General features: G+C 36.9%; 1 protein-coding gene across 12 annotated transcripts in view; it reads right to left on the minus strand.

Annotated features, from left to right (window-relative positions):
* Positions 1-1,095: 1,095 nt before the first annotated feature.
* Positions 1,096-22,505, minus strand: part of UNC79 (unc-79 homolog, NALCN channel complex subunit) — a 105,645-nt gene continuing 84,235 nt past the window's right edge. For 9 of the 12 annotated variants that reach the window (XM_027637899.1, XM_027637898.1, XM_027637900.1 and 6 more), the window contains 8 exons: positions 18,004-18,081; positions 15,424-15,513; positions 12,721-12,896; positions 11,734-11,920; positions 10,110-10,307; positions 7,863-7,940; positions 3,214-3,255; positions 2,329-2,529 (listed from right to left, as the gene is read on the minus strand). In XM_027637899.1, the coding sequence (XP_027493700.1) occupies positions 2,329-2,529; positions 3,214-3,255; positions 7,863-7,940; positions 10,110-10,307; positions 11,734-11,920; positions 12,721-12,896; positions 15,424-15,513; positions 18,004-18,081 (1,050 nt within the window). Of the gene's footprint in view, positions 2,530-3,213; positions 3,256-7,862; positions 7,941-10,109; positions 10,308-11,733; positions 11,921-12,720; positions 12,897-15,423; positions 15,514-18,003; positions 18,082-22,505 lie in introns of all 12 variants that reach the window. The other 3 variants (XM_027637905.1, XM_027637904.1, XM_027637893.1) reach the window with 1 other exon arrangement.

The following is a 22,505-nucleotide window of genomic DNA, read 5'->3' on the forward strand; positions in this document are numbered from 1 at the left end:
ATGAATGTTCCTCTCTTAGACTCTTAAACGTGTTAGGTGCATAAGTAAGATAGGCCTATAAGTGAGTTACTGTTTATAGTAAATTCTATAGTATCTTTTGTTAAATTGTTTAAATTAGGCTATCAATTAAGTGCTGTTAAGTGCTGTTAAAACCTTTAGGCCTAAACACTGTTGTTCAGTTCAGCAAGAAGGTCCACTCTGAACCCTTGTGACTCAATAGGAGGGTGTCTCTCATTCCTTTTTATCCTTATCCCTTTTTCATCCCCAGCCTCCATGTAGATCATTTTAGGCTGATTTTAGTTTTAGAATGATTTATTGATTTTAGTCTGATTTTTCTCTGTGTGCTGTAGCCACCGACGAAAATAGGAGAGTGGACCTTGCCAACTTTCACTTTTATATTAAACCTGCTTTTGCCGATACCTTTGCCGGGGATTATTTGACCTCATTGTCATTCATGACAATGCCAATGAGTTGAAAGTCAGACAAAAACACCAGGAGACCTGTGTGGACAGACAAAAAACTCCTGGCCAAACTCAAACACAAAAAGGAGGCATACAGAGGGCAGAAGCAAGGATGGGCATTCTGGAAGAAATGCAGAGACATTGTCCAGTCATCCAGGGATGAAGTTAGGAAAGCTAAAGCCCAGCAGTATTTGAAGCTGGCAAGGGATATCAAAAAGAAGGGCTTCTATAAGTACATAGGGGACAAAAGGAAGACTGGGGAAAATGTGGACCTGCTGCTGAATAAGACAGGGCACCTGGTTATACATGACGTGGAAAAGGTTGAAGTACTGAATGCCCCCTTTGCCATTTAAGCTTAGACCCTATAATGTGTGAATCCTAAGAAGGAAGGAAAGCCAAATCAATTTCTCCCCATTGAAAACACAGATAGGGGGCTATTTTAAGCAAGCTAGCACATGCCTTACTGTCTTTTCTGTGTTTCATAGGTTAGTTTTATTTTTGATTGTTGTTTTTTAATGTATAATGGTATTATAGTGGCATATATGCAAACATTTCCATTCTTATTTTAGTAAATGCAGTGAGGAAAGATTGACCCTTCACAAAAGCTGAGATGTACCTAGGCAGATTCCGAGAGTGGTAATAAGGACTAGGGATTTAATAGCATTCTAATATACAACTTAATGTTTGTTATTCTTCTAATCAGTGCATTACAGAATAAATACAGAAAATACAACTGGGATTGCACAGATTTAAGTATTTATTACAAGAGGTGGTAAACTATGATGCTTTCAAGATTTTATGTAAAATCCACTGAGTTAATTGATTCTCCTTAGATTCCAATGGGCTTTGGCTGAGTCCCCTAACAATATTAAAATCCATCTGTTATTAAACATCATGTTTAATACAGCAGTATGCAAATGCTGGGATTTGTAAATACCATTATGCAAAATTTCAGGTCCAATCATGCTCCTCTTGAAGTCTGCAACATAAATTCTGTAGACATCAATAAGAATAGATCTGGGATATCCATTTTTAATTGCACTGTATACAAGTATTGACAGAAGAATACAATACAGTAATCACAAAATTAAAAAGGCTTCTATGAAACCTACAAAGAAGAGCAGCAGAGAATCAATGAAGTAAAAGCAGTATTTCAAAGAATTATAAATCAGACTTGGCAGTTTTGGAAAACGTACTGAAAAAAAGACGAATGAATTGGCACAGTTTAACAACCTAATTTCTAAGTGCACTTCATAACAACTCTCCTTACAAGCTGCTGTTTTCCCAGAAGATGATGACAAAAAGCCTCATTAGAACATCACTGTTTTATAGTGACAGATTTTATTGCATTGCCAGCTGTGAATCTAAAAAAAAAAAAAGACATCCCCCCCTAAAAACTCCTATAAAGGTTCCTAAAAACCCAGTTTTATTTTGTTATTGTCAAAAAAATAGCAACATAGCACTTCCATGTTTGTGAATACCCACAATTCTATTTTTAAAAAAAATAGAAGTTAAAGAAAAGTGATTTTCGTCTTAGCTTCAAAAATAATGTAAAGAAACATTTAAGAACAAGATATTTCAATGATCAGAGAGATATGTACAGTGTGATAGATTTGAGTCCAATCCTCCAAATATATGCTCATGAATGCAGACTTAGAACCTGTTGATCCTGAGTAATTGTAATTATAAACTAGCAGGATCAGGCTCTGAGCTTCACCCATTATAAGCTTTTTCACAATCTGTCCTAGGCTAAAAAGTATAGATACAGTATATACTCTGTATACTGACTTATACAAAAGGTCTTTTACAGCTCTAACTCTGTTATTGCTAGGCTAAAAAATTAATATTTTGGAACAAATTACACGAATCATAAAGGATAAAATTGAGACGCAGCTTCTGATGACTGAATTTCTACTTGAGCCATTTTGAACTGGGTACACTGTAGCCATTTGCGGAGCACAGACGAGCTATTGTTCATTTGTCCTGACCCCTGTAACATCCTTAGGCTGTGATGGTTGACATTGCTCTGGATGGCTTGGAGGCGTAGCTGTAGTCCAGCAGATAAATGCTGTTGAAATAATGCAAACCATTCAGTTTCTTTCCTTTAATACAGCACTGTGACAGGTACAGGTTGTTGGCCAGGGAAAGTTCTTACACCTGCCCGAGTGCTGAATTTCTTTCTTCCACATCCTGCACTGTAGTGTTGCCACAGAGGGCAAATGTGCTTACAGAAACAACTCCATATTGACACCAACTCCAAGACTTTTATTCTCTTCACCAAAATTTTCTTGACTCACAAACCACTTCGATCCACCTTGCTCTCTCTTACGAGGAGGGCCAGCTGGCACAGTTTTACCCAAGCCCATAATACCTGCTTTAGAACCCAAATCTATCTCTTGAGTCAACAGTCACAATCCTGATTTGTCAGGGGACTCTCAAGCCTAAGACATCAAAGAAAACCACAGATCAGGGAACAACCAATCTCAGTAAATATTGAGGAAAGGCCTCGATGCAGAACCTGCAGGTTACAGGAAAGTGTTTCAGAAGGGAAAAGGAGAGCAGTACTGATTACAGGGCAAGTATCTCAGCCAGTGATGCTCTGTATACTCAAACTTGAGATCTTCATCTGGACACACTAAAAGGATCTATTTTGAGAGAGTTTGGAGACCCGCATCTAGTGATCTTACTTCCAGAATTTACAGGAATGTATAACACCAAGAATAAAAAGATAAGGTACTAGAAAAATACTCACCTTTAGGTTTGACTGTATCATTGGCAACCACATTGGTATGAGCTGTAAGACGAGAGGTATATTTTGTTATTACACAAGTGACTGTAAACATGCTTCAGTTACTGTGAGACAGAAAAGGATATATCTAATGCATTTAGCCATTTGAATTGACATAGTTTGAACCACAAATCTGAGAATGTGGTTATTTTTAAATGATGCATATGTTTTGGGGAAGGTAACTGTTGGAGGTAAAGAAGCCAGCTCCCCTTGTTTCTAGCTTGATGAATCACTGGTAACAATTATTAATATCCTGTTTAAGGCAATGATGAGAGTACAGAATAAAAACTTGTTAAAGGAAATCACTTATTTTCCTTGTGAGGGTGTTTCTGTATATGCAGGTGAGCAGTACTGGAGTGAATACAGTAAACATTCTGCAACGTGAGGCATTCATCGGGAACTGAAAAAAACATGCAGCAGAGGTTCCTAATAAAATGCCATATATTTAAATGGTAACCAGCATTTTATAAGGACTAGTCACATCAGTGCTTCACTGCAGGATGTAAGACATTCTCTAGGCCTGGTAGAACAGGTAAAAACTATCCAGAATTAAAAGGTGAGGAGGTATACAAATCTGTCACTTGCTATTGAACTGGACTGGTATGCATTTCAGACTCCTGCTCCTTAGGGAAGTTTTACTTCTGTGTAAGTGTAACATGACAAGCTTATGGAAGACAGAGAGGCATTTCTAGCAAAAGTATTCATGTTTTCCAATATTAATTTAACCACTGAGGTTACTGTTCTAAAATGTTCCTCCAAATGGCATTAAACTTTGCAATTTGCCAATTACGCTTCCGGGAGCTGCAAGTTAAACCTAATCACTATTGACAACATTAGATAAAGTGCTGCTTCCCTTGTGCAAGGAATGATAATTGTTTCAATTTCAGTGCTGTTTTGCTGGAGAATCATATGCAGCTCTGTCAGGACTCATTACTTAAGTCTACCACATGAAGAACCATAGTCAAACCTCAGCATTTACAGAGAGATGAATGCCAAAACAGCTGGAATGCAGCCAGATGCAGCAGACGTGAGCTCTGTACATCCTTCTGTGGGCTCTCACACTAATGAAGTGCTTAATAAAATCCAGTGACTGCTGGAGTGTTCTTTGGTGAGGAGAAAACAGGTATTTATACTGAGAAGCCATGCTCTGTGCCCCAGTGCCATCAACAAAATGTCACTGAAAATTTCATCCAGCATTAACAAAGTTCCTATGCAGACAGCCAGTGGTGACAGGACTGGTGTCAGAAGTATGTCAAGCAAGGAGGGAAGCTAGGTAGAAAACTTAGGATACCCCACTGCATCTGAACCAATTCACTGGACAACTTTTACAGTCAGCTGAGAGAATGAAGCACTTCACATCCAGTTCATCTTGTCCCAAAGCAAGTATCTAAAATAGATCAAGATGAATCATGTCCAAAAATACTGTTTATCTCCACTGACTATAAAGGGCACTTATGGAAACTAGCTTATATCGACGTCTCTTACGGAGAGGTCTAAGGTTAGATACAGATCTTTGTCCTCCAGCACCACTTCTGTCTTCCAGGGTCTGAACTCATTTAGGGAAACACAACATTCTGCTGCAGGCACAAGCAAGCAAATCCTCTAGTGCTACAGCTGCCAGACAGATAAATGAGACAAGAAGACATTTTTATTGAAGCATTTGAGTTTTGTTAACTAATCCCTAGGCCACCTTTTCTTCACAAAGGAAGAATACATAAAGGTAGTTAGAAAAGCTGGAAGAACAGAGTGCTGTCAGACAATGTTAAATTTTTTGAGTTTATATTTTCAATGGAATTATATTGATTCCAAAGCAATTTTTTATGGAAATCAGGCTGTACAATAGACTGGTCACTGTGCTGTTCTGGCTTCCCAACTCTGCTGCCTGCCCAGTTCTCTAGAAAGCTACCCAGCAGCTGCTGGAGCTGCCTAGAACCCCTGAATCTCTAAAAATGGCCTTGTGATTGGTGAGCTGTTCCTGTCTTTACTGTAAGCCCCCAGGTTCCTCAGAGGTACATTTGATGGTCAGACAAAGATGTGATTAGCAAGGAGCTGGTCCCCATCATCAACAACTATCACTGGGATGGCCAGTTTCCCAGTTCCTTTGACATAATAAAACAGGAGAAAAATCGAACACTTCTATTTAAGCTCTCCTAAAGCAGAATGCTTCCCCTCAGAGGAATATATAATGAATTAAATATAGATGCAGGTATATGTGCATCTGTGTAAATGTGTGTGTGTATATATATATCTCACTACAACTTAGTAAGAAAATTAAATGCATAATGGTTGAAATGTTTTCACAAGAAAGCAACTTTGTTTTCTGCAGCAGACTGGTAAAGATAGTCTAATATCAGATCCAAAAAATATCCTCTGTGAATATATGGAATGGCTCAAAGACTACAGGAAGTAATCAAGACCTGCCTCAATGCTATCAGCGTGACTTTAATTTAATAGCAAAGGCCAATGGTACCAGGAGGAGGAAATCGCACAGCACCAACACAAGGAGGAGATGAAGGAATGCTTATCTCAGGTGTAAAGAAAGTTCTTCTTTCAGTGAAGGAGATTGTTTATGTCATCTCTTTCTCGCTTGTTTTATGACAAATTTCCCCTCACTTGTCATACATAAAATGACCACCTAGGTAGGATAGCTACCCCCTAAACTGCCTGGCACCATGTGACATGCACCACCTTCTCATTTTGGTGCATTAAAAATGTGTGTGTTGAGTCATGCCATGACTTCATTAACAAAGTAAGTTCTTGCAGCACCTGAATCCTTAGACAGAATAAAAGACACTGCAGTAAACATCATTATATGAATGATAAATGGTCAATATTTTTCAGTGCTAATGAGCTCTGTTCCAAGAGAAAATAATTGGTAATTATTAATTTTGCTGAATGAATCTCTGAAAGTGTAAACAATGTTCTGTATAAAAAAATATATCTCACTACACTATGTCCTTTCCTTCAGTGAAAACTAAACCTTGTTTGAAAGACTTACATCTAAAATAAAAGAAACAAAAATCTTTAAAACACAAGATAAAATTGTCTAGAATAAAACAAGCTACCAAAAGACTGTCCAGTCAACTGTTTTCAAAGAATTGTCATCCTTGCAGACTTCTGAAGTAGGAGTAACAAAGTTCAGATCCACTTCACAGCCACTGAAGAAGAGACAGTATCAAATTTGATTTTTTTTTAAATTATAGAGAAGCCACTCACAGGTTCCTCTGTAAACTTTGTGCTGCTGAATCTCTGAAGGGCTTAAACAATACAGTAAGTCTTTCCCTAAATTATGACACATACTTTTCAGATCTACAGTACCTACTTTTACACTTAGTTATAAAAAAAATATAGTAACCTGGAACTAAAAATCCTATAGTACCATTATGTATGTATATTGTTCTTTCAGGATTTCACTTTAGGGCTGAATGAAGGGGATTTGGTCACCCAGATTCTTCTCTTCCATCTCCCATCCACTAAACATGAAAGCTTAGCAACTTAACTCTGAGTTTCACAGTTTTATGAGCTTGATTTTGTAGTAACAACAATGTCCTTTTAACCTGATTTAGCACAGTATTAATATATACTCTCAAATATAACCCCCTTGAAAGCATTCATTTGAATCATGACAGGGATTTGGCCCTAAAGGCCTCTATTTTCACAGCTTTAAAGCCATTCTTCATCCTTGCCAAATTCTGAACATCCTGGACGGCTGAAAGAGAAGCCTACATGTCTTCCAGGGATAGCCATAATCACTTTAACATCCCTTAGTGACAGAATTTCTGTAGTGAATCAAGCCATTACTGACTATAAACCTGTATTTTCACAGTAAATGTGAATGCTTTTATGCCAGTTGACATAAAAGACCTTCAATTTTAGCTACTTTATTTTCAATTCTTGCTGGATCATAAAAGACTGGAGTAAAGCAACAGTCAGAAGTTTCCTTTATGGCAACAGAAGAACTATATTAACCTTAACTACTTGATTTGCTTATATTTCATGTGAAAACTCTCTTCAGAATAATGCACTGTGAAAACATGTAAAAAAGGCTAGTAAAATCAATTTATGCTTGTGAGACTACCCTACTCCTTTGGGAATCTATTCTGCAAACACTGTGGTAACTCATAGGAGACTGACTACTGATTTCTAAAAAATCAACAGGTACACATAAAATAACAAGAAAACCACTGTGGCACGAATGTTTTGTTATTCACCTAAAAACAGGAGGCTCAGCACAGTGAGTTGATCTGCAAAGGACCTATGATGATTAAAAGATGGCTGAAAATTCAGACACTAGCTAGAAGTTCCCAAAGTCAGCAACATCAGTTATGTCTAGTAGAGGACTAAGACCATTGCAACAACGCAAAGAGGAAGTAGATTAAATGTTGCCTTAAAAAAATCAGGAGAACTTGAATTTGAGATTATGGTCTGGTCTTCTTACCAGAGATTTTACTTTTCATTATGCTCTACTACATTTTATTTCTGCATTATCATTCAACTTCAGTTTCTTCCACTTTCTTTTTCTCAGTGGGAGGGGAAGCAGAGGACAGTATGTTTAGACATCACAATAGTCAGGCAGCAGCATTAAGTAAATATTCATGGTATGGTACGCCTACCTTTACAAAGATAGTAGAGTTGCATTCCTGTAAAGCCTCCATTAAACTGATCACATGCAGGCACACCATTTCCACCATCTTGGAAAAAAAAGTCAAGCATAAAATCAAACAATGTCCAGCATAACAACGTAGTAAGCTAAGCCAACACTCTCTAAGCACAGTCTTCCTGTATTTGCTGGGCAGTTATACTGAATCACTAGATGTGCATTTATTAACCACTGACATACAAGATTAAATACTACATGAGCACATACGGGACATTCTTTTTATTTCGTTTTCTCCTGATGCGATAACATCTATCTATTAAATATTTCAAGTGCTTGATGTATTTTAATTCATATCACACATCAAAACAAGTTTCCTTCAGCTTTGTTCTTTTCAGACATCATAAATTGTTTTTATTTTGCTGTGTAGTTCTCATCAATCTGTGTGTCACAAATTGGTATTTTTATTCACTGAATCTTCGAAAATTAACATACTCACAAAACCCATCTTTTTATCCCCCATTAAAAGACAATTTATTGTTTTGAACTGACAGCTAGTCTATAATTCTTCCATTTTGTACCACAATTTATGACAGATGCAAATATCACTTATTTGGTAGTAGACAGCTTTTTATATTTCATATTGTGTTAATTCATAGATACAAGACAAACACCCTGAGCCAGCAGTGAGCATTTACAGTGCCTGTCTAAACTACATGTAAATTCCCCTCAATAATAATAAACTTAGCTTTTATGTTGTGCTTTTCATCTTCAAAGTGTTTCACAAACACTAAGTAATTAACCTCACAACACCCCTGTGAGACCAGCAAGTATTATTATCTACATTTCAAAGAGCAATGGCTGAAGCAGAGAGCTTAATAACTTGCACTAAAGCCACTTAACGATATACTTTCAGAACCAGGATTGGAACTTGGGACTTCCAGGTCATGTTCTTGTCCTAAGGCTTGACAAGAGGCTTTTATGTCTGACTAAACAACTGGCTGGTTAGAAACATTATGCACACTTCCCATTTCTTCAAATGGAGCTTCATGAAGTACTGTTCCCAAAAGTGGCTTGTGAACCACAGAGACCTCACTAGGTGTCAGAGGCTAAAATATCATCTAAAGACAGCTTTAGGTGGCCCTTGCCTGATATGGACAAGACACAAGCAAATAGTAATTGGTTCAGAGACATTCAAGTGCAGCCCACACAATGACAATTAAAAGGGCAAGGTCCATGCCTGCCTGGGATGGAAGATGTTTCACATGGGGAAAGGGAAATTACATATTTAAAAAAGAAAAAATAAAATCCAAACAAACACAGAACGAAAAACTCGAAAGCACCAAACCTTAAAAACCCAAACCTTAAGAGCACCTGACTCAGCGGACTGGGTTGTGTATAAAGGATGTTTCTCACTCAAAGCTAACATCAGGCTCGCCAGAGCCACAGTTACTAGTTAACATCTCAGTTAAAAAGTTTTGACCCGTCATGACTTTCTGAGAAGTGGGAAACAGTAGGTCTTGCCCATCAGAAACAAGCTCTTAATCCTAAGCCTGCAGGCACAGAGAATCATTAGTCAAGGGCAAGCAATGGTACCAGCTATGAGAGGGCTGCTGGGACCCCTCTGGGTTCTTATTGTACAAAATTGCTCCAACAGCAGTGAGTATTTGAGATAAACAAATGCTTAAAAGTTATTTCCAAATAAACAGTCTGGATGATTTCTGGATGTACTGAACATTTCCTTTTCAACTCTTATCTCTAGAGATACCTCCTTCAGGTCATTCATTACTCAAAACTGAAGTGATATTTATGCAGCTTATTTTTGATGAGTGGCCAGTGAGTTATGAATAGTCAATTGTCAGCAGCTGTGCATTTTTTCACCATCACATGGTAAAAAATAATCAAGTGGATATTCATAGAATTATCCTAGAACACTTCATTGCTGCTGTAAGGCAGAGTCAGATAAAACAACAGATCACAGTTAAGAACAGGATATATGAAACCTGATTCAAGGAGCTCTTAATCCAACAAGCAGTGACTCTAGCTCTTGATTCTGATTCAGGCAGAACCTGGTTAGATCCTGTTTCAGGCCCACTGCAAAGTTAAACCACTACTAATTAGCTATCCCTTTAATTTCTCAAAAGCAACGAAGTCACTTTATGATGTTATTCATAGTCTGTTGTACTCCACTGAAACACTGAAGCAGAGCCAAGCCCTCTCCGAGTTTAATCTGTACTAAATCTGTCTGCAGCACCTGACTCACCACTTTGTTATGTGCCATTAGCTGGAGGATGCTCGGTGTCACTCGGCTCCAGAACTCCAGGGCTGTAAGGATGGCTGTAAAGCTAAATTCATTCTGATTCTGGACTGTCGGAGCTACTGCTGTTTGTTCACAGTACACTGTCCAGAGCTGAGCAAATATAAATGCATGGAAGAGGGAACACATGTGCAGAACAGATGTCTGTACAGAAACAGAAAATACAAGAAAATGTCTATTTGAGTAAGTGTATTGGGATACAGCGCAGAGGCTTTCATCAAAGCACTTCTCTGTCATGCATCCCAAGACTGTGCAGTCTCTCCCCTCCCGTTCCTATATTTCCCTCTAAGTAGGAGCCAGTAAGTCAAGTACACTTGATAACATCTTCTCCATGTTTAAAAAATGGGCTTATATTTTCAGACTAAAAACTGCATTTGCAAACACACTCCCATGCAATCTAAGAGAATGGCATTAAGGTCAGTTCCTTTAAAAGAAGGTTACTTTTGCAAAACAGGTATTCAGGACTAGTTCTGAGACTTTCTTCCTGGAAAATTTCACTGCAATCTGTGAAAGGCCTAGAGGCCCTGGCATATATGACTCCATTTCAGAAATGCTACTGGATTAAGTCATTCAGCTTCTGATCACCTAAAAGGATGGCTATCACACAAAATACATGATCTTACATGTGTTCTGTTAACTTGTCATCCATTTCTACTTTGTTGGGACTGCTCACAGTCACAGGAAAACAGTCAAGGAAAGTAAGTTTTGAAAAACTAAGAGAGAACTCATTTTGCATAAAGCATGGCTCTTTGCTAATTCTTGTTATATATCACAGTGTCTGAGCCTCCAGGACTGCTGGACATTAACTACTTCACTACAACAAAGATAATTCTGGCCAGATATGTCTTCTCAGTTTGCAAGTGCAACAGGAATTCATGCTCTGTGGTCGTCTGACTGCACCAAACACCGCAATGGTTGCCTGGTAACTGGAAAGAGGTATTTGAAAGAGCAAAAAAAGGCCAAAGAAATGAATGGGAAGCACCAGTGTCTTGGCTAGGTGAAGGGAAAGAAAGGAGGATTTTATGTACAAGATAAATGTGTGATCATTCCACTTCTGTCACTAATAAAAACCTTGTTGGTGTCAAAGACTGCTGCTATACTTGTGTTAAACTACTGTCACAAATGTCTTATAATCTTCAATAACTCTTCTTGTCCCGAGCACCTTGAGAAAAAAGTTGTGCTTGAATCATCACTGTTTGCAATTATTTTGATCATAAAATTATTTACAAATTATCCAGCCTGACTATACAACTAGGATAAATAATTTTCTGAGAGATTTGCTACAATTTAGGTCATTGCTAAAGCTTCAATTTGAAATTCAGTTTTGCCTTCCTCACTCCTGTGCTGAGACATTTTGAAGTAGTTGAACTTCAAACCTAATTGTGGTGATTTCATCAGTTTTCCATGCATAAAGAGGCAGCTATGTAAAAAAAACTACAGAGACCTCTTTCCCTAGATCCCAGATTTTATTAAGGTTTTATCCCTCCTTTTTTGTTATAAAAAAATAAATAAGTGTTTGCAATAAGGCCAACACACAACACCTCTCCACATATAACATGAAATCCCTTACCTTTGATTGCTCTGGAAACCCAATCAGAATAACAATAAGGTGGTCAGCAATTTGTGAGCCTGCATCCAGTGGAATAGGCATGCAAGATGATGGAGAATTTGGACAGACAACATTATGTGTCAGAGAACCCAGAAGTAGCCAGGACAGCAAACGAATGTGTGAGACACATTCTATGAACTCTTTGGGCCTGTCAAGAGAGAGCAGATTTTAAACAATAATAGCTTTTCTGGCTTTCCCCAAAATATGGAGTCTCCTTATGCACATTAAGCAGATGCAGTCTCAGTGTGATGGAGGCACAGATCATTGGTACAGCTTGGGAGAAGACTCAGACTACACAGAACTTAGTGGACAGGTAGTCCAGGATAAATCTAGGACAAGAATACATAGTCAAATGGCCTAGACTCAAAACATCTCATTTGTTGTCATGGTAAGACAAGGGACAGTATCTCCCTTTTTTCAGAAGATAAAATGCTGCATATCAGGATTTATCACAGTGAAAAGGGACAAAAAACATGTCTTGAGCAGGATTTCTCACACCTAACATTAACTAGATGAAGTTAGTATTTTTATCATCACATCAGTAGGCTTATCCTTAGGAGTTCTCACTCATTTGTACTCCCTAATTTCAAAGGCCATTTCCCATTGTATTCTCTGTAATTCCCAAAATATTTTCTATCATTCTAGGATTGATCAGGCACTTGTGTGCTTTTCACTGTCTGCATCTAGATCAAGAATCAAGATAATTTCCAAGGTAACTCCAGTCAAGCCACTGAAGTTACCTCCACTGTCTCTTTGGCATGTACTTTAAATATTACATTGACAAACTCCTCAGGTAAGGATCAGGGAGCTGCTGACCAGCTGCTTCCATGTCCCACTCCCATTATTCCCTACTGTGGGTCTTATCTATGGAATCTGGCAATAAACACAGAACTTGGCGAAGATTTCTAACTCATTTTAGTATTCCTTTCTGTGGAAAAGCATTCTCACCCTTGTTGCATTGCAGAAGGAGGATGGTAAAGCCAAGGCAAATATCGGATCACAGCTTTGTTGTCTCTGTGGTTTCCCCGAGTGATTTCCATAGCAGCAATCTGAGCTAAACCAACTTTCAGATGTCCACCAAACGTGTCTTCATGCAGTGGCTGAGAACAAGTCTTCATGTGACTCTGTAAGGCAAAGATCTGATTTCCTACCCAAACCCTAAGTTCCTCCAAGCAACAGCATGTTCTATTTCATTTCCCTTCAGTTCTTTCTCAGGATCTCTAACTGTGTCTACAAAACAAAACCCAGAAACAGATTTTAAAAAATTGTCCAGTCCCTGTATTAGTATTAGTCCCTGTATTAGCTATATTAGTAACAGCTTTATATGCAGATCTTTCCACAGAGGGTCATATTTTCAAGAGCCTACACAAAATATAAATTGTACAAAATGTATAGGCAGCTTTTGTCTGAGCAAACTCAACAGCTGATAAATGCTTGAACATCCAGAGAGCTTAAGTGAAGATGGAAGAATCTAAACATTTAACAAGACAGCATCTGGGCAGGAAGTGCCTTCCCTGTACAATATTCCATTTACACATTCAGAAAGAAGCTCTCACTTATTCACCTGCAATATGACTATATTGCACTATTCTGTTGTTAAAATGCCTTAGAACCCTGGAAATAAAAAGGGCCAACCTTTTACCAAGAAACACATATATATTTATTCCTGGAAAGATGATTTATTATCCTGCTTTTCCAGCTTTAAGGAATGTTTCATTGGTGCTTCTTGAAATACTTCTATATTTCTATTAAGCTAACTTTGCATTACCTTCTGCTACTAGACTATAACAGAATACATGCAGTTGCTTGCTTAAAAGGAGAGCCATATGCTTTGTACAAGAAAATCTAGGTCATCAGTTATTCAATTATTATAATAGGATAAAAAAATCAGTGAACCAATAATATTTTTGTAACAGATAAGTATCTGACTCCAGAAACTTACACTCTCAAAAATCACTTAATTAAAGTCTCTTTCAAGAGAAAAAAACCCTGTTTACCAGCATGAATATCTAATGGCTTTGTTATACAGCCAGGTAAAAAGGATAGACAGGTATGTAGGCAGATACATTATACATTTTCAAAAAAGGTGGAATTTTCTAAATAAAGCCTTGCCAAACTTTGCAAACTGTTATCCCAAAGGGATAAAAAGCATGATAAGCTGAATTGAAACAGTACACTGAAATGTGATTATCTTCAGAATTAACATTTTTACCTTTTCAATAATGCAGTAGTTGCTAATACAAAGGACTGAAAATAATTAACCTCTTTCAAAAAAATATTCTCAGACTCGCAAAAGACGATATGAGGCAAGAATAAACAAACAACTATTTCTCTTCACTCAATTCCTAGAGAGAGTAGAAATTTCCAAATTTGAACACATATTAAAATTTTGCGGTTGGGATTGTTACCAGCCATATAAATCATATAGCATTCTTAGTTAGCTTGGTGCTCCAGATGCTGTTGATAATACATACTTGTAGTAAGAAACTGTACAACTGGATGATCTTAGGACTCACTTCCTAGTGAGTAACACCTCTGTTAATAAAACCCAAGTAATGTAAGTAAATATATTAAATGAGCTTACAAGAATTTGAATCTAGATTTTGTGAATTTTTTTAAAGTTCTGACTATTTCGGAAATCAGAAATGCTTACAAATATTTTCTCAACTATGCTGGAACCACAGAATGTTTTATCTGGTCTGGTTAAACAAGAACTGCCCTTTAATTTTCCAAGACAGACAAAGCTTATTTTTTACAATACTTAATGTTTTAGTCATATGTTACTCTCCTATTATGCTAATCTTGTTCTCAGATTCCTGTATGACATGGCTAAATCAAAACAACATGTAATTTTAGACCATTGGGTTCTGATGTAGTTTTAAACAGCCAGACCACGTATTTGGGAAGCTTCTTGTCCAATTTCAAAACACAAAAGTGAAAAACCAGATAGAAGTTTTAGGAATTCTAGGTTTTGATCAGCTAATGATTACTAGGATGCTTTCATGAAATGCATTCCTAAATAAAATATTTTATGTTGACAGAAGTATTTTCCTATCACTCCTGCTACAATCAGCATCCAACTAATGAAAATAAACCAAAAAGCAGTTTCAATTACAGAGGTAAGACCAATATTTGGGTTTTCCCCACCTCAACAGAACATAACCTGAAAATGAAAACAACATCCATTAGAAAAAGGACACCCCCTTTTTTCAGTGTCTGTGTATAGAAGAGACACAGGATTCCTCCAGAGGAGTGCACTTAGTCATACAGGCAAGGACTTTTATGTTTCCCTGTGTTATATTAAACACCACTACTTCTCAGAGTGACTTTGCTATGACATTAGCTTATCATCAACATTTCAGAAAAACTTATCATTAGCTTATCATCAACATTTCAGAAAAATCAAGCCTGCATTTCTATTGTGTGCTCACTATATTTGAATCAGCCTCCATTTCAACACTGCATAAGCTACTTTTTACTAATCCCCCAGAAGTCTCTAACCTATAGCAGTACTAACAGCTTTTTAAAATAGAAAGAAAAAAACCTTGTCACTCATCCTCAGATACTTCTCCCAGGCAGGTTCCTTACAGAAAATACACTTCTTTTAAAAAAAGCACATACACTTTAAATCAATGTATGCTCAGAACCAACCTTTAATTTGGTTAAGGTATGCATATCTGCAATGAAATCCAGCACTTCCCCAACATACTGCCTCATGCATTCCATTGCTGCTGTTCCACACTAAAACACAACAGAAATAAGTTTAAGTATCAGGTTTTGAATGTTCATTCAATGTTTTTTGTCTTTGTTTCTTCTTCACCAGAATACAAGGTCTGTCTCAAATTCTTTATTTTACTTTTTAGTTAGATTACTTTAATTAAGAATAGGTATGCTTTGATCTTCTTCTTCTATCTGTAATATGCCCTCTTATCTGATTACAGTATAAGATGGCCCAGTGTCTGTAAGCTTCTTCATGCATTATAAAATACTCTTATCTGTGACAGCGATAAAAGATTAACTCATGAAACTTGCAAGAATACCCTTGTCATGTCATCCTGAAATTTACAGTGATCCAAAATCAAAGTTTTAAAAACACGATGAGAATTTAACAACTCAGTTTTTCAGGCAGCTGAGCATTTCTGCAAATGGAAACAATAATCTATAATTGAAATTCAGTCACATGCACAGATGCCCTTATATTCACACTAATCATGATGGAAAAATAGTATAAATAACTGTCTTCAGGTATTTTATGTGTAAACATCACTAAAATGAACATCACTGAAATTTACTTTTTTTCCCTTTTTTAAAAACTGAGTATTTCTGATATACTCCTGAATCAAAATCATTCAAAATACAGCATCTTAATGGCACTTAAGCTACAAACTGCTTCAGTTAGATCATAAAGGTGTGAGCACTGAGAAGCCACATGTGCCAGAGCAAGAACGACCCCAAAGGGAAAACAAAAGGACTCCATATGGTGCTTGCTGTATTTCTGCAGTACAAATTTTCATAATCCTTTTCCTAGAACATAGTGAGAAATGCGAATCTGGCCTTCAGCTATTACACTATGTGCCCAAGGTGTGCAAAGCAGTCAACGGAACAAAGCTGTCAGATTAAATAAAGACTTTGAACAGACCAGAGAACCCCGGAGACAAGCTTTCAGAAGGTGATACCACCAACCCACTAGGTATCAAATAAACTTCTGTTTCCATGTTAATAGTCTAAGGTGAAGACAATGCTAGCTGAATTCAAGGGGAACTATGAATGCCTCATGCTTAGGGGCCAAGTTAAAGCAATGATTAACTTTTGAAGCTAAACGATGAAATTATTAAATTAAATATCCTTTTGAAGTCACCAAAGACTACTTTATCCGAAGTCATATGCTCAGGGCAAAACATTGCAGTAGAGTTTACAGAAGAAAACTCCTCCTCTTTGACCTCTACTTAATTAACTACACTTTGAAGCACAGAGGTTGATTACCCTATCTGAGTATACCAGATTTAGTTTTGATCGCAAAATTATTAAGCCATAATTGAGTTTTAGTGGCTGAAATTTGAAAAACTGCTAGCATTCTATACTTAAACAACTGGCCCGGGCACTCCTCATTTTTGTATGGTAATATCAATCTACACAGTGTTGAACTGTGCCACCTTCTGGCTTTTCAAAGGTTGTTCCTGTCGGTTTCCATGACAGAATAAAACCCAGTAAAATAAGGTCACCCTGTCAGTATATCCTCCATCTAGTTTATGTGTACGAAGGATTCCACGTGGGTTTCAGAATACTGAATAACAGAATTATACAAGATACTATACTCCAATCTCTGAAAATAATGCTCAGTTGCACAAGACTTCTTTCCAACCATCTACTCTGTTTCATTCAAAGCCTGATTTTCTATGATTTCTTCTGAAATGATCACATTCCTATCACAGCTTCCAACACCAGTGTTAGTCTATCTATTTACAGCAAGTATAAATTAAAATATTCTGTTGGGAGGAAAGGTATTATTAAAGACTGGCATTTAAAAAATCATGAACTTCAGAAGATAATGGGAAAGATCCTATCCCATCATCCCTAAAGCTGACACACATATAGGGAAACATTTTCCTCACTCAGTTTGTGAAGCAAACCTGGGCTAACCCTCTTCCATCTGTTTGGGTACTCAGTCACATGTGTCATGGAACAAGAGAAGACTTCCCACTGTGCTACTTTTTCGCATATTCATCAGGTGCATGCTCAGTGTCTAGGTAAATAGGAGTACTTGTAATTTAGTACTCCTAAACTAAACTCATCATCAGGATATAGATGAATGCCTTACACATTGCCAGGAATATACCATTAACTCCCTTCTTTAACCAAATAATCTTTTGTGAGAATGGAAGCAATGGCTTGTAGCTTTCCACCCTGCTACCATTTTTTGAGGCATTCAGCTGGTCTGTTCCTCACACAGAATAGTAGAAGATCTCCATTTGTCTTGAGCACAGGCTCCACTAAAGTAGTTACATGACTAAAGATTATAAGTGAAACTAAGGGAAGCAACATCAAGTTCAGAACTTTTCCAAAATTAATAAAAAGGATGAAGCATCTCAACCTCTGCCTGCAATACATCTTACCCACCAGAGGAGAAATGAAAAAGAAAGAGCATTAAATTTAAGGAAACAAGCTGACTAAGATATTTTTTTTAAAAACAGAACAACAGAACTAAGAAATAGACTTTGATTCAGTACTTACTCCAGGCATTGAGGCCATCATCTGTTTATGCAAGATTGTTGACTCAGCTAGTTTTGTTCCAGCATCTGCACAAACAAACTAAGAAAAAATTAAATACAAGTTATTTTTTAAATTTTTTGGAGTAACCTGAAGACACTAATAATTTATTCATTACTTCATTAAAATCAGTTCAGATGTCTTCTTGATTTTATTCATGGTAATTTGCCCTTCTAGACCTCATTCTTCACAAACAACCTAGTTAACTCATCATTATAAATGAGATAAATATAATGAAAAAATTCTGACTTTAATGTGCTTAATTAACACATATGCTGTGCAGGAGCAATTTGGAGAATACTGCATAAAAATCAGACTTTCTTTATGAACAAACATATATATACATATTTGCTATTCCTTCTATATATCAAATGCTCCTCATTCATTATAGAATAAACCATGATAGAGAATGACAAGGGAGAACATGCTATATTTTTCACTGTGATATAACATGTTCACTGAAGTTCTGCAACGATGAATTATACAAACAGTTTTGAAGATGAGAACATGCTGGTATGGTGTCATATAACTTCTGCACAATACAGGCTGCAGTATTACATAAACAAGTGATTTCTGAGAGATGGTCAGTGTCATTCTGTTATAGTAGAATATTTCTAATTGCTCTTACACTTTTATTTTCCTTGCTTTATTCTTCTTTTTTTATTTCTTTTTATTTCCAAATCCCTTGACCTAAAATCTCCAATGTCCACATCATTCATATATTAAACCAGCTAATACTGTTATTTAATCATTATAAGATTCAATAAGGCATTGGACACCCTGCATATGATTTGATTGTTCCTACAACTTCTTGTCCTAACACTACATTTGCACTTGAGCAATTTCTGTCCATAGTGATGCAATGTAAATTTCTAAGAAAGAGCAGACAGAAAATAACTGCCAAACTAAGGTCTAAGACTTAATTTTCTTTCTTGAAAATTAATACCACGGTACTTTCACAAACTGAGACAGATATTGACTACACAATATAATTCATGGTTGTCTAATGCATGTGTGTTAGCAGTACTCTCAATGACCGAACACTTCATGAAAATTTCAGAATATCCTCTACAGACCTAGAATTTACTCTTACACTCCACAAGCTTTACCTTTCAATTGGATTTAATCTGAACTCAGACTGCCAACCAAGACTTGGAAACTACTTCACCTGTCTTGAAAAAAAGTCTGAGACATACTTGAGTTTAGACTAATAATCTAACTAGTTAGACACTGGCCTGGCTCCAGTTGACTCTTCCTCTGGTTAAAATTTATTTTACACTAGAATGAGTCAAATAGAAATAAACCAGGAATCTAACTCATATTTCAGATGAGACATGGCCTGGTGCTCTTCTGTGCCACAGCTATAATAAGTACATGGAAAGCAAAGGAAAGCCTTAGGGTATGGGCATATCAATCCAGCAAAGACTGTTGAGTCTTAGTTCAAACAGCAACCATGACTCTCCACTTCTCTTTTAAAAAGGACCATTAATGGACTTAAGCAAACAGATGACAGATTTTTTCTTAATGCACCCTATTTCAGAAAGAGCAATGCTGACACTAGGTCCACTGCACAACAGAGAGGTTGTTTTCCTGTGTAAAGGATTTTTCAGTCAACCATTTTTGTGCAGATTTGGCTTCTCTTGTACTACATCAGCTGCAAAATACCCCCATAATTCCATGACGAATTTGGCTGGGTATATTTAGCACCCAACAATTCAGTGCACTGCTACAGCCACTGTACAGGACTCAACATCTAAGTCACAAAAAACCCTCACCAAAGACAAATGTCATTTATTTCAAACATTTTCTTTTCAAAACAACAACAAGAAACAGCACCCAAAGGAACCTCTACTGGTCTGCTGTAAGCTTTCTAAAAAAGCAGGAGAGCTATATAAAAAAAACCCCAACTATATATCTATAGCTTTTCTGTATCTTTTGTACAGAAGAGTTTGGGTTAAATAAGAAATATTAATTTACATGTGAAAAAAACTGATAAATTTAAGTCATCCTCTAGCGAATAATTAGGCCTTGTTTAGCTTATTTTTCTCATTGTCAGACTGGCAGTTCCAGGCATCCTTCCTGAAGTTGCAATGCAGTCAAAAAAGGATCATAGAATCAGAATCATTTAGGTTGGAAAAGACGTTAAGACCAGAGTCCAACCATAAACCTAACACTGCCAAGGCTACCACTAAACCATACCCTTATGTGCTGCTCCACTCCATCACTTCCCTGGGCAGTCTGTCCCCGTGCCTGACAATTCTTTCAGTGAAGAAATTTTTCCTAATAGCCAACCTAAAACTCTTCTGGTGCAACTTGAGGTCATCTTCTCTTGTCCTTTCACTTGTCACTTGGGAAAAGAGACTGACCCCGACCTCGCTACAACACAGGGAAACCAAACTCAAAATGAAAAATTTCTTACATTTCCAGTCCAATTCACTGTCATTTATGTGTTTCCCTCTACAAATTTATAATACATTAAGACGTCACTGGCAAGCAATTTCATGGCAGTCGTGTAAATTAACAAAAAAAAAAGGAAAAAAAAGGGAAAGAAAAATACCCTGACAGTGTAAAGAAATGAGAAATGGGTAAGTAGTTGTCATGCATCTTACTGGCATTGCCTGCTGAGATACAGCTGCAGTGTAATGTCTAAACTGTAATGTCTGCTGACTGTAATGAATTATCTATACATCATAATCTGTATATATTATACCTCTACTCATAATCCGATGTTTTAAAATATATATTCTTATAAACATATTATATGTCACCTTAAATCTTTTCATTCAGTAATTAGTAGATTAGAGTTTCACAGAAACATAAAGTGAAACCACTAGATATACACTGATTTAAATTAGCTCCTCCCAAAATAGGAGTCACCTAAACAAAACAGATCAGATACACTGAATCTTAGAGCCTGACTGAACAAGTAAATTCTAAAGAGACACTAATACAACCTGAAGTCAGTGAAAATCCTGAAGATGTGTGCTAATGAAATGTGAGCAGGAGAAAAGCAATGGGAAACAAAATGCTGGGTGAAGAAGCAGTTCCTATGGAAACCCATGGAACAGCAGCATGTACATGATGGCTTTCATTTGCTAGGACAAATCAAGGAGACAGACTTTCTGTATCCTTTATCATCCAGGACACCTATGCAACGATTGAAGTGATGTGGTTAAAATTCTCATTCTTTGTAAAGTGGGATAAAGTTAACTCTCATCTTAGCACTTATGTCACCAGTGACACTGATGGCACTATATAATCTGGAAAAATGTGGGTGTCAAATGTACATTTCTAGGAATTCCTTTGTTAGTCAGCCCACGAATGATCTATCATTAAATTAAAGTGTTCTTAGTTTCTTTGTTATCTGGAACATTTTGATGGAATCTCTGTATTCTGTGTGCACTGTCTGTATGGAATCTTGCATACAAGCTCACATGTCCATGGAGACACGACTGTTGGAAATTAAAGCCATTTCTGTTTGGTGCTGTATTAATTCTGCTATGGCCTTATTGATTCAAATCATACAATTTGAATTAATATTGTAGTGGTTCTGTGTGGTAAATGAACTAATCCCTTCATTCTATTAATGACACCAAAGAAAATTTAAAAAATCAGATATGTATGCGTTTTTACTAGCAAATTTCTTAAATTACAGTGGGCTTAGTGGTTACTATGGTATTTAAATTCAAGAAGCTGTTGAATGATTCAGACCACATACTACTGAGAGCTGCCAATTTGCACAGTCAATGGGAGAAGTAGTCATCATGCCTCCAGTAGGCATCATCTATGGCAGATGGTCTGAATACAACCCCTATTCTTTACCACTGACTGCATAAAAACAGAAGCTGGCTGCTTTGGATAGCAGGAAATATGAATCACTTCATCAGCCTCTGAAAGAAAGACATCATAAAAGACATTTATATCCACATTAGATGCTGTTGTGTAAGGTATGAATACATCCCAAAGTGAATACAGCATATGGGAACAGTGCTAGGAGGAAAATCCAGGCAAATATCACTTTAACTTTATGAGATAATATAAAGATGCATAGTTTTGCTTACTGGGTCCATCAGGTGTTTGACTCAATATGAAGGGCAAGTGTTCATTGGTTAAATACCACTGCTAAAACTGACATGGCATGTTTGCATTCTCAAATGAGAAATTCAGGATTGCCTAAACTGGGGGATGGTCATCCTTTGGGGCAGTCACAGGACTAAGCTATACAATGGAGTAATGCAGAATAATTGCTTTATTCTGTAATACAAGAAAAGTCAGTTCTAGTCAACCAAATACCAATGCACACAGTATCAAGGTGCATCACTGTACCTGTAAAACAGAAAGAGATTGGTGGTTGTTAAGCTAATTGATGGTATTGGTTGGGAGTGAAAAAAAAGAAGTTTGAAATTAATAATAATTTTTTTAAAAGGGTAAATTCCTGTTTTTTAAATTAAAATAGATTTTAAAAA

The sequence above is a fragment of the Corapipo altera genome, unplaced genomic scaffold (genome assembly GCF_003945725.1).
Source record: "Corapipo altera isolate COAL_440 unplaced genomic scaffold, ASM394572v1 23, whole genome shotgun sequence".
NCBI classification, from domain to species: Eukaryota; Metazoa; Chordata; class Aves; order Passeriformes; family Pipridae; genus Corapipo; species Corapipo altera.